The sequence below is a fragment of the Ovis aries genome, chromosome 2 (genome assembly GCF_016772045.2).
Source record: "Ovis aries strain OAR_USU_Benz2616 breed Rambouillet chromosome 2, ARS-UI_Ramb_v3.0, whole genome shotgun sequence".
NCBI classification, from domain to species: domain Eukaryota; kingdom Metazoa; phylum Chordata; class Mammalia; order Artiodactyla; family Bovidae; genus Ovis; species Ovis aries.
The window spans coordinates 140,403,005-140,420,425 of NC_056055.1; the positions used below are offsets into that span (position 1 = coordinate 140,403,005).

Genomic DNA, 17,421 nt, shown 5'->3' on the forward strand with positions numbered 1-17,421 from the left:
TTTGAAAAGCCAGTGAAACTACTGCAGGTCTAAAATCTGACTGTAAAGTCTTTTTCTTTATTAACCTAATGACTCTTAAGAACTTCCAACTTTACCAAACCAGAAATACCTGTAGTTGACTTCAGTCTCAGCAGCTTGTATCTTCTCATTCTGCAGAAAGGCATTCATTGAGAAAAGACATTCTTCTTATGATTCCTTGACTTTGAGTAGAGGAGAGAAGTGTTCACAAATAACAGTTTCAGAGGGAATAATGAGAAAATGGTAAATTGAAAAGATACAATTCTGGTTGGAACCGTTGGATTAAAAAAAAAAGAATCCTTGGTGAATCTCTCTAGAAATGACCCAATTTTATGGTTTTGTTAAAAGATAAATTCAGGCATATTAAAACTTTTAGGAGTTTATTTGAGCAAAAAGTAAGTCCAGTTGGGCATATCAAACTAGGAGTAGCTAGAGAGGTTCTATTAATAGAAGTTAGGGAAAAGACTTAAACAGAGAAGAGAAGAGGCGGAAGCAAAGCCAGGAAATTATTTGGCTGGCTGTAGCTTATGTAATTGCCTTATTTTGTTGTTGTTTTAGTTGCTAAGCTATGTCCTACTCTTTGTGACCCCACGGACTGCAGCGTACCAGGTGGCTAGATAGCATCACCAGCTCAATGGACATTAATTTTACCTAACTCCGGGAGGTAGTTGCCTTATTTTGGAAAGCCTCTTTGGCTGTTTGTGATTTAGCTTTGTAGTTAGGTTTTGATTTCTTAGCCTTGAGGCATTCAAGGTTAGGTTTTGGTGGCTTACATAATCTGCTAAGGCATTAAGGCTACCTCAGTCTAATGGCAACCTTGTTTAAATCATTTAACAAGTTTTCACCTTCAAGTTTCCTGCCCAGATTATAGGCTACTGTATACCTTCTATAAAGAATTCCTTCTGTCAACTGATACTTCTTGAGGACTTACTATGTGCAGACATGATATGTAATATGTCTCTAACTTTCAATCATCAATTACTAACCTCACCTCTTACTCCTTATAAGCCACCATTTATATCTTAAGAAATTTTTCTCTGGGAAGAGGAGAGACATTCTTTACCAATATAACTGTTGGTAAGCACTCCCTTTCTGGTTCTTCCTCTTTCTTTCTCTTGCGTGTGCATGCGCTTTACTGGCCATGCTCTGAGCTGTGAACTATTAAGGCTGAGTTTGCATGAGCTGAGTGTTTTTAATCCACTAAACTAATTAACAATTAGGTTAATCTAACACATTTTGTGATGCACAAAATCATTATTGGCTGCATGGTAATTGGGCCTAAATGGTAAGTAGTTCACATAAATGGCTGTAATTAGTATCACTTGTACATGGACAAAAACTACACTCTGTGATCTATTAACAAAAAAGATAAAAGGGAACTAAATGGTGCTGAAGTCTGCTCTTTCATGCCCCTTTTAAGTTTCAGGACTCGGTAATGAAAAAGTAACAGCAGTAATAGAGAGGAGCATTCTTTAGTGTATACAAGGTGTCAAGCACTGAGTAAAGTATTTAATATAATTACCATGTGTAATAGTCACAACTTAATTCTGTAACTGATGCCATTATGCCACCACTTAAAAATGAGATGGAGCCACGAGGTGAGAATTATATGCCAAGTAGCAGAGGGTGGGATTTGAGCCCAGATTTCTGTGATTCTGGGACCCAACCCATTAAGCACTGTTTTCCTGTTCCTAAATCTCTTTCAAAGGGCCACAGATTTCATTTTATTTATTTAATTGAAGTACAGTTGATTTACCATGTTGTGTTAGTTTCAGGTGTATAGGAAAGTGATTCAGTTATACATATATATATATATTCTTTTTCAGATTCTTTTCCGCTATAGGTTATTATAAGATATTGAATACATTGATAGTTCCCTGTGTAGGTCCTTGTTGTTTATCATTCCATATATCATAGTTTGCATCTGCTAGTCCCAACTCCCAATTCATCCCTCCCCTACTCCCCTCTCCTTTGGTAACCACAAGTTTGCTTTCTGTGCACAGATCCCCTCTCCAGCATAGCACACCCACAGGTACACTGTTTCTCAGAGGCTTCTTTCGCCCACCTTCTTCCCACACTGATGTTTACAGGGCTCAAGAGTGTAATATTTGGAATGAGAGATGATGCTGTCCCAGGAGATGTGCTAGCTCCTGCAATGGTATTAGTGCTTGCAATGCAGGAGACCCAGACCAGATCCCTGGGCTGGGAGGATCCCCTGGAGAAGGGAGTGGCAACCCGCTCCAGTATTCTCATCTGGAGAATTCCATGGACAGAGGAGCCTGGTGGTGGGCGGAGGGGGCGGGGGGTAAGAGTCAGACACAACTGAGCAACTAACACTTTTTCTTTCTGTCTGTCTCACTCACTCTTCACCTAAGAACCCTAAGAGAGATATTCATTTCAGGTAATGCTTGCAAAAACCAGGCTGATCAAGGGTTTAACTTCAAACTTCAGTTTAGGCCACTAGTGAATTGGTCTAGACCAAGGGTCAGCAAACAATGGTCCACAAATCAAATCGAGACTGTGGCCTGTTTTCGTAAATGACATTTTATTGGAACATAGGCACCGTCACTTTTTTCCTACTGTCTATGATTGCTTTTGTCCTACATAGTGGAGGAATTAAGTTGAATAACTGCTTCAGCCCATATGGCCTGAAAAGCCTAAAATCTTTACTAACAGGTCCTTTATGGAAAATGTTTACCAACTCTTGAACTAGGACATGTGGACAATTAAACCAAGAACAAGTACTGTTCTGTCTGCTCATCTTATCACTTCCTATGTGGAATCTCACTTCTTTCATCACCGTCATCACTATTATTTCCATAGCTGTCTTTAATCATCTCTACACACATTATCATTTAATCCCTGTAAAAACTCCTTGATGTATATGCAGTCACTTCCCCCATGTTATCAATAATGAAATCAGGGCTTGAGAGATTAAGTAATCTGCCCATGGGAGGAATACCTGCCATAATTAAGGGAAAGGACAGATGGACAGATGGAGAACAGATGAAGAGAGAATGTTTGTCTCCATGCATAGCCTAGGGGATTCAGGAAGAAGTCAAGAAGCTGGCCCACAGCATCATGATGTATAGAATAGAGAGGATATTGGAGAGGGAGGAGATGGCTGACAGGCTCTGAGAAGCCCCATTGCCTGGCCATAAGGGAAAAAGAGAATGGGGAAGAATTTTGGGGCATTTTGTTCTGATGTGGTATAATCCATGGAAAGAATCCAGCTATGGAACTACCACAGATTAGGATCACTTTATTACCTGAAAAAGACTACATTCAAGCAGGAGTCAACCTTTATTTTAGCTCAGGAAATAACTCCAATCCTCAATAGATGGCGACCGAGGAAACAGCCTCCATGTGAGTCACGCGACAAACCATCATTCTTTGGTTGAAAGGGTAGAGAGAAAGAATCCTGTGCTCATCCTAGAGGCCAGCATGAGGAATTGGCTCTTCCTTTACAAACAGCACTGATGAAAACAGTGCTGTTGGCTAGGAACAACTGATCGTGATCAGGTAGCCTTCCCCTAACTTAGAGAGATGGCCAGGTTTATGAGTCAAAGGACGTCTTCCCCAGCTCTACGCAGGAAGCTGGCTACTCCACTCGTGTGCAGTAGCAGCAGATGAGCCTGAGAGCTGGACAAAACGTGAATGGAAAAAGTGAAAGTCACTCAGTCATGTCTGACTTTTGTGACCCCATGGACTGTATAGTCCATGGAATTCTCCAGGCCAGAATACTAGAGTTGGTAGCCTTTCCCTTCTCCAGGGAATCTTTCCAACCCAGGAATTGAACTGGGGTCTCCTGCATTGCAGGCAGATTCCTAACCAACTGAACTATCAGGGAAGCCCTTTATTCAAATAGTGCTCTACCACTTAATATACATTGAGACATTAAGAAAGTTAGGCAGCCTCTGTACACCTCTGTCTTCTTTATTATTTTAAGGATTAAATGAAATATTACAAGTAAAGCACTTAGAAACATACCTTATTATTATTGATATTATTACTGGTGGTAGCGGTATAACTGTGCATGCGTGAGTGCTAAGTAGCTTCAGTCATGTCCAACCCTTTGCGACCCTATGGACTGCAGTCTGCCAGGATCCTGTGTCCATGGAATTCTCCAGGCAAGAATACTAGAGTCCTCCTCCATGGGATCTTCCCAACCTAGGGATCAAACCCTCGTCTCTTACGTCTACCTGCATTGGCGGGTGGGTTTTTTACCACTAGCATCACCTAGGAAACCAGGTATAGCAGTAGTTATCCTAAAAATTAGTTCACTAGTAGCAGGAATATAGCAGTAGCAGGAAGCACACATTGCACGTAACAAACACTAGGATATTCAAGCTAATAATAGTGTCTCTATTGTTTCAGCAACCCTTTCATCAGAAAACCATTGTAAGACTATTTATATAATGAGTCAAATTCTTGTGTCATGACTCTAACCCACTCAGTGTCTATATGCTGCCTTACTTACACCTCTTCTGACCTAAAAGCATGTTATTCTTTGTAGAATAGTGATGTTCAATAAAAAATAATGTATTCTTTTAAATCATAACAGTAGAAAAATTGGCTATACTTTATAGTACAAAAGATATCCCAAGTGTTTCCAAAGAGTTATTTAGCTTCAGACTCCCACAGAAGGAACTTCCCTGGTGGTGCAATGAGTAGGAATCCACCTGCCAATGTAGGGGACATTGGTTTGCTCCCTGGTCCAGAAAGATTCCGCATGTTGAGGAGCAGCTAAGCCCATGCACCACAACTACCAGCCCACGCTCTAGAGCCCGGGAGCTGCAACTACTGAGCCCTCACAGCTAAAGCCTCTGCGCCACAAGAGAAGCTGCTGCAACAAGAAGCCTGCATGTCAAATTAAGAGACACATCTAGAGAAAGCCTGCATGCAGCAATGAAGACCAAGTGCAACAAAAAATAAATTAATTAAAATAAATACATTTTTAAAAAAGCTATGTTGTGAGCTGTCCTATGGAGAGGACCAAGTGTTAAGGTCTACATGTCTCTGACCAACAAAGACCTAAGGTGGTCTGTTCACAGCCATAAAAATTAAAAAAAAAAAAAAAACTCCCATGAAAGAATATTTCTGAGAAAATTTTGACTTTACATGGATAGCCCAAATGACAATGAACACTATTTACAAACTGATGAAAACTATGTTTCTTTCTTTTTATTTCAGATTTTCCTCAGTGTCATAGTAGGAGCTTTAAATCTTGGCAATGCCTCTTCCTGTTTGGAAGCCTTTGCAGCTGGGCGTGCTGCAGCCGCCAGCATCTTTGAGACAATAGACCGGGTATGTAAAAGCCAAAAGTAGAGGCCTGCCGGGGTGCAGCCCCAGTGGATCCAAGGAATTCGAAGGGGAGATGGTGTCAGTGAGGAGAGATTTATTTATTTAGAAATATAAGGAGAGATTAGGAAAGAATAGTGTAGTAGGAAAATTAGTGGAGAAAAGAGGCTGAATAACTTGGTTTACATGGGAAACCAATAAAACTCCGAGACAAGGAGTTTGCAACATCTACGTAGGCTACCAGCGCCCACTTGAATAGTGGAGGGTGCCCTGCCTTGGGCTCCCTCTCGCGTGGGTCTTAGAAGCCAGGGCAAATAAGTAGACACAGTGAGCCTCCACGCTCCAGATGGGAATTCAGCCAGAAAAGGGAGAAAAGAACGACATGGGGGAGCCAAGCATCGGTGCCAGACCCACAACTTTATTTTCAAAAGCAGCTTATATACCCCAAGTTGTACATAAAGAAATAATGGAATATGCAGAGTTATGCAGGGGCAGCAGTCCTGACCCTTATTGAGACCAGGCTTTCTTTTTGCATACCTTCACATATACAAAAGGTCTTAGGTGGTTTTACATCATCTTCTGACCAGGGGGCCTGTTAACATTTTTATGGCTCTTTTCCTAGATAAATGTCTATCAACCAGAAAACTCTTTTTCCCTTGAAGTGTTTTTTCTTTAATCTGCATCACCCCCAAAGTCCTAAATAAAGTTATATTCCTGTAGAACAAAGGTGCAGTGGGTTATAACAAAGAAAGTACTTAACTCAAAGATCTAATGTTGCTAATACCAGGGCTACTACCTGTTTTTTCTACATGCCAACTATATCAACAAATGAAAATTTGGCAGCAAGTATTGGCTCAACAAATGAAACCCTTAATCAGCCCTATTCTAATGATTTTGACTCCTCGGAAGCCCCTACATTCCTAGGATGTTTTAAGCTTTCTGTGCCTCTCGTGGTCAGGAGGCTGCAAACAATCACGTGCGCAGCTGTTAAGAGTCTGGCAGGCAGGCTAGAAAGCCATCAGAGGGGTTTTTGGATTGAAACACTCTTATTATGCCCAGGAGACTTATTATCTAAAAGCTCTAAATTAACTTTTTCCAGAAAAAGGTGGTGCGGGGACAGCCCCCTGTTAATGTCAGAAGAGTAGGTGGAAAGCATAACACAGTAAAGCGGGCAGACTCTGGTTTAGGGGCAGATGCATGAGCAGATCCAGCGAGGCTCCCTTAAGGCCCAACTCGCCTTTGCCTGTCGGGCCCCTTAACCTCATGACCTTTGCCACAGGCAGGACTCCTCGTGCTGGCTCCCGGCAGAGGCCATTAGCAAGTTGAGGGTGGGGAGAGAAATGAACTCATGAGGAATTTATCCTCAGTGTTAAAAAATATGAGGAACTATCACAATGCCCTTAATTTAGCAATACTTAATAAGTCCTATCATGAGCCAGACCGCAGTATGAGATGGGAGTGCAAGAGTGAAATACAGCAAATAAGGCCCCTCCTCTCATATCATATGGGAAATAGGCATTGGCATATCCAAAGATAGGACAATATTAGACAGTGATAAGTACAATGGTGCCTCAGATGGTAAAGAATCCGCCTGCAATTTGGGAGACCTGGTTCAATCCTGGGTTGGGAAGATCCTCTGTAGGAGGGCATGGCAACCCACGCCAGTATTCTTGCCTGGAGAATTCCATGGATAGAAGAGCCTGGCGGGCAACAGTCCATGTGGTTGCAAAGAGTTGGATGCAACTGAGCGACTAAGAAGCAGCAGCAAGACAGTAAGGGAAATAAAACAGGTCACTGCGATAGCAGTTGGGGTAGGGGAAGGAGACTTTATATTGAGTGACAGTGACACCAGTTATGAACTGAGAACCAAAGCAGGTGAGTGAGCCATGCAAAAAAGTACTTGGGAGAGGAGTGATGCCTGGGAGGTAAGAGCAGGGAGCGTATTCATGGGAGAGATCTCCAGGTTGGAAAAGGGCTTGGTGAGTGCAAGGAACTAAAACAAAGTCAGTGTAACTGAACAGAGTGAGCAAGAAAGAAGATGGAGAGATGGGAAGCAGCCAGATCGTACAGGACTTTAAGACCCAGTTCATAACATTGGATTAACTTCTAAATGTGACAGAAAGTCTACAGGCTTTGACCCTGGTAGCCTAGCTAAGATTTCCCTGATTAATCTATTGGAGCACACTGGACGTCAAGATAGAAAGATCAAAATCCAAGAACATCTTCTCTGAGAAGACGCTCAGGACTGAGCCAGAAGCCCTGGAAATCCAGACGTGCATTGTGGGTCCCTACATTGTCAGTGCTGGTGAGATTAGAATCTGCTGGAGGAAACTATCCATCACTTTATCTGTCGTATATTTTGGGGTTTCATTTATTGGGCTATAGAAAGATAGTTGAAAACCTTGTAGAGCAATCCAAATGCTACCTCATTCTTGGCTTTGTTGTATGCTCAAATAAGAGGTGTCTAAAAGTCCCTTGAAACTATTACAAAAAATTAAGGCATTTAAAAATTATTAGTTTACTAGAGAATAAAGAAGGAGAAATAGATGACACTGTAGTTCCAGAAAGAGATAGGATGATGAGTTTCTCTCACGAGGGTAAGAGAAGAAAGAAGTTGACCCTGAGTGTTCTGGTAGCAGGAGATAACCCTCACTCTGGCCTGATTATCCACCATGGTTAAGGTCTGAATTAGGCTCACTACTAGCATGGAGGTGAAAGTCAGCATGTCAGTTAAAAGTTGGTGGCATTTGGGGACACCGCTTGAGAACAGTCAGTGTCAGTCATCATCTACAATAGTCAAATGTAGGGTGCTACTGGGTCTTGACCACTTGAGACTCCTCTACTTCCTCAGTGAACAAATGTGTATCATCTGTCAAGTTAGGTAATGGTGACAATCACATAAAAGAAAAAACATTAAAACTCCTGTAGACTGTCTTTTGGGGTATCTCAATATTATAATACTCCATAATAATATCAATATATTATAAACCAATATATTAATAACAGATTAATACCATATATTATATTGTGATATTTTCACTATATAAAATATATCATAGTAATATAAAGTAAATACTAATTAAATTAAGTTAATGTGATAATGTTTTATACCAATTATATGATCATTGGCAGTTTTAATTATAATTAATTATACATTATTTATGTAAATTTGGTTATATATAAATCTACATAATATACATAATATATAATATATTTTAATACAGTTATATACAATAGTAATTACACAGTAAACATCTCAACATTAATTTCCCAATAAGTGTTAGTGAATATTATTACTATTATTAATACAATTTAATGTAGGAGCAGCTTATCTTTGGCAATGTTTAGCCTGATTACTGTTCTGTGTTATGAATAAATTCAAACTGAGATGGACAGTAAATGCATGTTATACATGCTATTGCTATATCCCTTTTACATTCCACTTCAGAAACCCCTCATTGACTGTATGTCAGAAGATGGTTACAAGCTGGATCGAATTAAGGGTGAAATTGAATTCCATAATGTGACCTTCCACTATCCTTCCAGACCAGAGGTGAAGGTACGTGCCAATCTTTTTCCAGTTTTCTTCTTTGATGATTCATTTCCAGAGCCACAAATTATTTGTTTTTCTGAAGCATGACTCATTTTCCAGGAAAAAGGCACAGAGGCATGTTTCTCTGGAAGTGTCCTCAGGTCTTGTTCCTTAGGCCACTAACCACATTCCTTGTGCTGATAATAATATACAAATCTCTTTGGTAGGAACAGTTTGGTAGCACAGTCAGGTTAAGTCAACTGAGTGACACTCTGTTGAAATGAGTGGCAGGTCCTGTCACTGTGAGAGCAAGCTAAACAAACTGCAAGGCAATCAGAACAATCCAGGACAGCTGTGCCAAGTATCTCTTTAGAGGCTGCAGAAGGTAGAACCCTGCATGGGTGGGATATGAAGTGGCAAAGGAAAGCTGCTCTCTGAAATTTTTTACTTCCTATCCATGTTTACAAGGATCATTAGATCAGTCCTTAGAGGAAAGGTAATTTTGTAATCTTATAATCACTGTCTTATACTATGCAATTGTTCTGGGCACAAGGTGACGAAAATTTACACTGTTCCCACACCTACTGAGCAAGTGTCTTTAAAGGCAATTTACCCTACAGGAAACTTAGAATCTACTTCTCTAAAAGAACTGGCTTTGGAAGGAAAGGAGACTTATTCCTCATTTTTAACAGAGTATCTTTAGCTACCCTTTCTTTTCATTTATTTACTTTTAATTGAAAAATAATTGATGCAAAATATTGTGCTTTCAGCTGTACTACATAGCAATTAGATATTTGCATACATTATGAAATGATCACTGTGGTAAGTCTAGCTATCATCTGCCCCTATCCAGAATCATTACAATATTATTGACCATATTCCTTATACTGTATATTATGCCCACGTGCCTTATTTATTTTATAACTTCAGGCTTCTACCTCCTTAACCCCCTCACATATTTCCCCCTCTGGCAATCACTCATTTGTTCTCTGTATCTCTGAGTCTGTTTTCATTTTGTTTTGCTCGTTTGCTTATTTTATTTTTTAGATTCTACATATAAGTGAGATCATACAGTATTTGTCCTTCTCTGTCTGATATTTCACTTAGCATAATACTTTTTAGATTCATCCATGTTGTCACAAAAACCAATATTTAATTTTTTATGTATGAGTAAACTCCTTTGTGTATATGTGAGTATACATATGCATATATATACATGTATATATATTCATCAATAGATAAATGAGTATAGAAGATGTATATATATATATATATATATATATATACACCACATTTTATTTACTCATTCATCCATTGATCTATTTAGATTGCTTCCATATCTTGGCTATTGTAAATAATACTGCAAGGAACACTGGTATGCATGTATCTTTTCAAATTAATGTTTCTGGTTTTTTTTCTGATAAATACACAGAAGTGAAATTTCGGGATCATTTGGCAGTTCCATTTTTAATATTTTGAGGAAACTTTGACTGTTTTCCATAGTTAGCTACCCTTCCTTAATATTTCTATTATCCCCACAGAGGTCATGGAAATGCAACTTAATTTTAATACTACATAGTTGTAACATAAGTAAATTTATATATATACACATAGAAATAAATATACATCATACATACATACTTCAGTTCAGTTCGGTTCAGTCGCTCAGTCGTGTCCGACTCTTTGCGACCCCATGAATCGCAGCACGCCAGGCCTCCCTGTCCATCACCAACTCCTGGAGTTCACTCAGACTCACGTCCATCGAGTCCGTGATGCCATCCAGCCATCTCATCCTCTGTCGTCCCCTTCTCCTCCTGCCCCCAATCCCTCCCAGCATCAGAGTCTTTTCCAATGAGTCAACTCTTCGCATGAGGTGGCCAAAGTACTGGAGCTTCAGCTTTAGCATCATTCCTTCTAAAGAACACCCAGGGCTGGTCTCCTTCAGAGTGGACTGGTGGGATCTCCTTACTTATATATGTATATAAGATAGGTACATGTATATTCTGATATTTCTGAAGTATATTCTTGATTATAACACACATACACATATAAACGTTAAATGTAAAAGTGCCTAGTGAAATATAAATAACAAGGTAGTACTTACTCAGTAAATATTTTTGAATAAATGGCTAAAAACTAACTTTATAATAATATCTGTTCAGAGACAGCTGTTCAACAAATACCAGTTGAACTGAAATACATTTATTTGATTTCTGTTTTATCTTCTATTCTCAATGCCAGTAGTCTTTAACAAAGACTTTAACAAAGTCTTCTACTGCTAAGTGACTTTCTCTCCTAAGCTAATTGGGACAGTCTCCTTGAGGTAACCTGGCATGTCAGCAATGTTTTAAATTGGATTTTGGGACATAGTTTTCGAAGTTGGCCTGGCTTATTTACTTCAACAGTGTTACCACACGTCATTTTATTTGTTGGCTATGGCTATTGGTAGTGTGCTAAATGCTAAAACCACATCCTAGCACTGTTTACTAATTTTTCTGGTTATTAGTGAAAATCAATGGCTGTTGCTATGAGGGCATAAGTAAACACATACACAGGGTCCTAACAAAGTGTTCTGACTTGTAGCCTAATTGATGATGATCTTTTCTTTTCTCTGCAGATTTTAAATAAACTTAACACAGTCATTAAATCAGGGGAAGTGACAGCTGTGGTAGGATCCAGTGGAGCTGGGAAAAGCACAGCACTGCAGCTCATTCAGCGATTCTATGATCCCACTGAAGGCATGGTGTGTATCTTCCAGCAACTTCTTAATACACGGGGATGTGTGCATGGATGCTCAGTCGTGTCCAACTCCTTGCAATCTCATGGACTAGCCAGGCTCCTCTGCCCATGGAATTTCCGAGGCAAGAATATTGGAGTGGGGTGCCATTTCCTACTCCAGAGGATCTTTCTGACCCAGGGATGGAACCTGTGTCTTCTGCCTCTCCTGCATTGGCAGACAGATTCTCTATCAGTGAGCCTGGGGATAGGAGATTGAAAATGGTGATATATTGGTCAAATACAAACACCTAGCAAACACTGACAGCACTTTGACATCTGCATAGTTCAGTTAATGATTTGTTTGGTTTGGTTTTTTGGCTGTAACCTGCGGTATGTGGGATCTTCCCAGGGATCAAAGTCTGACTTAATGATTTTTTTTTTTTTTTTTACTAAACCAAATGGACGATTTCTCTCCATTGTAGTTGTGTTTGATGAATAATCAGTTCATCTGCTCAGTGATGTAACTGAATGTACAAATACACTCAAAATGGTATTGCTGCCTTTTCAGTGAGGGAAAATTTCCATTTCTTTCTTTGTATTATAACAAAATTGTTATTATTCCCTAAAGTTCTCCAAACACTAAGTATAAGAAAGCTTACATGGCTGGAATTAACAGAGAACAGCTCTTGATTGTTACTCTGAGATGTTAGGTCTAAAAATAGTGACATTATTTTTGCAAACTACTTAGTCTCTTTCTCCTTGTGTTTGTCTGACTGTAAATATAGACTGAAATTTAAAAAATATTAATAATTGCTATTTATCACATATTATATGTCAAATACTTTATAGAGATCATTACTTATTTTCACAGCAACTTCCAAAGATAAATATTCCCATTTTACAAATGAGGAAGCAACTCTCAGAGAAATTGAGAGTTGCCCCAGATTTGAACCCAGATCTGTTGGATGTCAAAGACTATGCTCTTTTCACTCTGCCTCGTAATCATTCTTGTTAATATCTCCTTGATGCCTTGAGATAGAATCATTTGTATATTAAATGACTTCTTCCATGCAATGAGCTCTATATAATGCAGGTACTGTCAGAGTGACATGTCAAATGTGATGAGGTTTTCTTCTTTCACAGACACTTTACTCTCTGATTGGGTATTCTTTGCTACACACCACTATAATTATACTCTGAATATATAGATATCATGTTTTCTATATAAAATGTTTATATTTTTGCTGATAGTAATGTTTATTTACTTATCCCATTTATAGTTTCAATTGCATTTGAACACCTGAGTGTCATTTGATGAATCAGGCCAGAAAGTAAGATTTTGTTCTAAAACATACACATATATGCAAGATAGAGACCACTGGTCATTTTCTTTGTATCTTTTGAAGTTCATTTTGGCTTCAAATCAAAAGATAGAAATATTTAAAATATGATGAATAACTGACTGTACTCTTCATTGAGAAATTAAAACTTTTTTCTATTCTTGGGCCAATCGAGTTAAACCGAGTAACCTTTATATCAATTGTGTTTCTACAATGAATTGTCCTACAGCTATACTTGATTTCAGCTTATATTGTCATCCTTATATTAACAAATACATTATAAGAGGAATTGTTTTACACAGTCTTGTGGGTCTCGTTTTTTCTCCTCATAGATCAAGTACCGCACAGTAGTAGTATTCAGAATGTTGAAGGATTCCAAGAGAAGTGATGTTGTGAGTTTTGTTCTCTAGGTGACCTTGGATGGCCACGACATTCGCTCTCTTAACATCCAGTGGCTCAGAGCTCAGATTGGGATAGTGGAGCAAGAGCCTGTTCTGTTTTCCACCACCATTGCAGAGAATATTCGCTATGGCAGAAAAGATGCAACAATGGAAGATATAGTCCGAGCAGCCAAGGAAGCCAATGCCTACAACTTCATCATGGACCTGCCACAGGTACCCCAGCCTCTCATTCCAGACGGAGACCCAGAATTCATAGAGGGAAAAAATTACATAGTAATACGCATTGCTTTTCATTCGCATTCTAAATTATCAATGTCACGGTTTCATTTTGTGCCTGGAAATGTACTTTGAATTCCCCTCTTTGTCTGAAAATATGTTGTGGTTAATACATTAAAATCTACCAAACGGCAGCACCTTCTTTTAGAAGCTGGCTTTAACATAGAAACAGTTTCCTTATTCCACCTATTTAAACATTTGTCTAAGCAGATGATAAATTTGTCGTGTGGTAGTAACTTTCACAATGCTCTTTTGATGTCTGCAACTGGTACTGTTCTCAAATTTTCTGGTGTTTGGGCTGCTAATACTGTGTCTTCAGTGCTGTGTCTCACATACTCAAAATTTCCTCATTTATCTTCATTTTATATGACAGCAATGACAAAAAACCAACTCAGTATTGTACTTGTATGGATTTCTTGGCCAATGGTCTGCTAAATCAAAGAAGAATTATTATTACTATTTAACACATATATAGTGCTCACTACCGGAGAAGGCAATGGCAACCCACTCCAGTACTCTTGCCTGGAAAATCCCATGGAAGGAGGAGCCTGGTGGGCTACAGTCCATGGGGGCACAAAGAGTCGGACACAGCTGAGCGATTTCACTTTCACTTTTTGCTTTCATGTACTGGAGGAGGAAATGGCAACCCACTCCAGTGTTCTTGCCTGGAGAATCCCAGGGACGGAGGAGCCTGGTGGGCTGCCGTCTACGGGGTCGCACAGAGTCGGACACGACTGAAGTGGCTTAGCAGCAGCAGCAGTGCTTACTACATATCAGGCACTTTTCTAAGCACTTCACATCTATTAGTTCATTTAACTCTCCTAATCATCCTGTCAGGCAGCTATATTATTATCTCCACCTACAGATGGAGAATTGAGGTTCCAAGAGGTCAAATCACTTGCTCAAGGCAAGGTTCTCATCCAAGGTGGTCCTGGTTCCACAGTCTGTGCTCTAGAATATGTCCTTCTCAGCCTTCCAAAATGCTTGCATGAATAGGATTGCAGCTGTGTATATGACATAGTCTAGTGGTTAAACAATATAAAGCTTCAGAATCAGACTGCCTCCGGACAAATCCCACCTTCTGCACTTTTAAGATTTATGAACTTGGACAAGTTACTTTACCCCCTCAGACTACAGCATTACTTTATCCATCCGTTAAGGAGCATAGCAGTACCTGCCTCATGGCATATCAGTCAGGACTAAATGAGATGATATGTGTAAAGAGTTCAGATCCACGCTTTCTACATGGTAAATTCTCAACTCATGTTGCTAATATAAGTGAGATAAGAGACTGACTGACCACATCGCCCCCTTGTGAGATTCCAGTGTAATACTGGGCATGCAAGATAGTAACTCTTCGCTGTTCATGGTAGTGATTATAAAGCTACTTTGATCTTTCATTCATAATATATAGACAACTTTAGTGTTGTGTTTTTCTGTGTTGTCTGGCTAGAAGAAAGAGACAAGGAATTGACATATGCTTTAATCCTCTAAGATGGATTTTCAGGATGCTGATTAACTTTTATTGTGGTGGAAACATTTTACTTGAAGTTGAGCTAAAAAGAAACACTTCTATCATCCAGAATAAAAGAATAAATCAATATCTTTATTTTACATGCAAATATTGATTAGATAATAACCTGTTTCAGGGAAGGGTTTTTTTTTTTTTTTTTAAAGTGAAAGATGGATGTGTGAAAACTCCTGCTTGAGGAGGAAGCTAGAAAGGACCTTTGTAATGAATGGATCACTGTCAGGATCCATCAAATTCTTGCTCTTCATCATTGATGTTGCTTTGTAATGAATGGGTCACTGTCAGGATCCATCAAATTCTTGCTCTTCATCACTGATGCTGTTGATGTTGCTTTCTTCCTAGCAATTTGACACTCTTGTTGGAGAAGGAGGAGGCCAGATGAGTGGCGGGCAGAAACAAAGAATAGCCATCGCTAGAGCCCTTGTTCGAAACCCAAAGATCCTGCTTTTGGACATGGCCACCTCGGCTCTGGACAATGAGAGTGAAGCCATGGTACAAGAGGCACTGAGTAAGGTTTGTTGAGAGTCTAAGTTCCTTTCATAAGTCCGTGTGGAAATTCTTATGTTGTAGGAAAGGCCTCTGTGAAGAGAGGAGAAAGAGAGACAGAGAGAGACAGTGAGAGAAGGACTACATGGGCCATTGTATCTTTTTGGAAAATATTGGCTCACCACAATGTTCCTCAGAGTTGAACAGAAGACATATGATTTGCTTCTAAAGGTGGCGCATGTAAAATTTGTTACGTCTAACTCACAATATGTGATTTTAAAAATTTACATTTTGGGTGTAAGATGTCAATTAATAGCAGCACCTGGAGCAACGCGTGATGTGCTTATTAGCCACAAGAAAGTACGCTGATATTTTCTAACGTCTGTTTAGCCTATTTAAGAATCTTCTTAGGGATCGAGCCTCTGCCTTACTTGTGGATTCTGAGACAGTCCAAATGGCACTGTCAGCTTTGTCTTACAGTCTGACTCAGTGCACTGTATATTCTCACAGGTTCAGCATGGGCACACAATCATTTCTGTCGCTCATCGCCTATCTACAATCAGAACTGCAGACGTCATTATCGGTTTTGAACATGGTACAGCAGTGGAAAGAGGCACCCATGAAGAACTGTTGGAAAGGAAAGGCGTTTACTTCACTCTAATAACTCTGCAAAGTCAAGGAGACCAAGCCTTTAATGAAAAAGACATAAAAGGCAAGTGCCCTTTCAGTTATGCTTATACATTATGTTAAATAATTAGCATATATGATGTTTTTGGATTTCTATGCATTTTAATATATAGTGTCTTAGTTGTTCTCCTCAAAGCCCTGGGGGACATTACATAGATGATAAAGGAAAGAACAGACACTCAGGAGGTTTAGTTATTGATAAGTCATAGTGCTAAAACCCAGGTCTCCTGCAGAAGAAACTTCAATTCCATCCCCTTTTTCCCCCTCACACTTTGCAAGTAAGAGAGTCTTCCTAGAATGTCCTGCACTCAGCATGAGCTCTCTTCTTATTGGTTGAGTGAATTAAACAATGACTAAAAAGTTTTATGCATATTTTCATTAGTGTAGGTAGATGCTTCAGGTCCTAATGTACTTGCTCCTTTTCAATCTGAATTTTCTTTTTTTTTTTTTGGCCACATCATGTGACATGTAGGATCCAATTCTCTGACAAAGGATCAAACCCATGCCCCCTGCAGTGGAAGCATGGAGTCTTAACCTCTGGATTTGGTGGCTTACCTAAACCTATGTTAAGCATCTATCACAAACTTTCTCTCCCATATCAAATCTGGATTTGTTAACACTATTGTGTAAAATGACTGTATACATTGAACACGTGATTTATTCTGAAAAGATTTTTTTTTTTAATTTGGTTCATCTACTTTTTTTTTTTTTTTTGCCACCTCTAGTGGAAATAGATGGGGAAACAGTGGAAACAGTGTCAGACTTTATTTTGGGGGGCTCCAAAATCACCACAGATGGTGACTGCAGCCATGAAATTAAAAGACGCTTACTCCTTGGAAGAAAAGTTATGACCAACCTGGATAGCATATTCAAAAGCAGAGACATTACTTTGCCCACTAAGGTCCATCTAGTCAAGGCTATGGTTTTCCTGTGGTCATGTATGGATGTGATAGTTGGACTGTGAAGAAGGCTGAGCGTCGAAGAGTTGATGCTTTTGAAGTGTGGTGTTGGAGGAGACTCTTGAGAGTCCCTTGGACTGCAAGGAGATCCAAGCAGTCCATTCTGAAGGAGATCAACCCTGGGATTTCTTTGGAGGGAATGATGCTAAAGCTGAAACTCCAGTACTTTGGC

The 17,421-nt window shown here is 39.4% G+C and overlaps 1 protein-coding gene and 1 long non-coding RNA gene across 14 annotated transcripts in view; one reads left to right on the forward strand and one right to left on the reverse strand.

Annotated features, from left to right (window-relative positions):
* Positions 1 to 5,093, reverse strand: part of LOC114113171 (uncharacterized) — a 31,558-nt gene extending 26,465 nt beyond the window's left edge. The window contains exon 1 of the long non-coding RNA XR_003588206.3: positions 110 to 5,093. This is a non-coding gene — a long non-coding RNA (uncharacterized LOC114113171). The remainder of the gene's footprint in view (positions 1 to 109) is intronic.
* Positions 1 to 17,421, forward strand: part of ABCB11 (ATP binding cassette subfamily B member 11) — a 104,667-nt gene that overhangs the window by 46,884 nt on the left and 40,362 nt on the right. For all 13 annotated transcript variants that reach the window (XM_060409796.1, XM_060409794.1, XM_027964891.2 and 10 more), the window contains 6 exons: positions 5,212 to 5,325; positions 8,768 to 8,878; positions 11,469 to 11,594; positions 13,320 to 13,523; positions 15,460 to 15,630; positions 16,114 to 16,315. In XM_060409796.1, the coding sequence (XP_060265779.1) occupies positions 5,212 to 5,325; positions 8,768 to 8,878; positions 11,469 to 11,594; positions 13,320 to 13,523; positions 15,460 to 15,630; positions 16,114 to 16,315 (928 nt within the window). The remainder of the gene's footprint in view (positions 1 to 5,211; positions 5,326 to 8,767; positions 8,879 to 11,468; positions 11,595 to 13,319; positions 13,524 to 15,459; positions 15,631 to 16,113; positions 16,316 to 17,421) is intronic.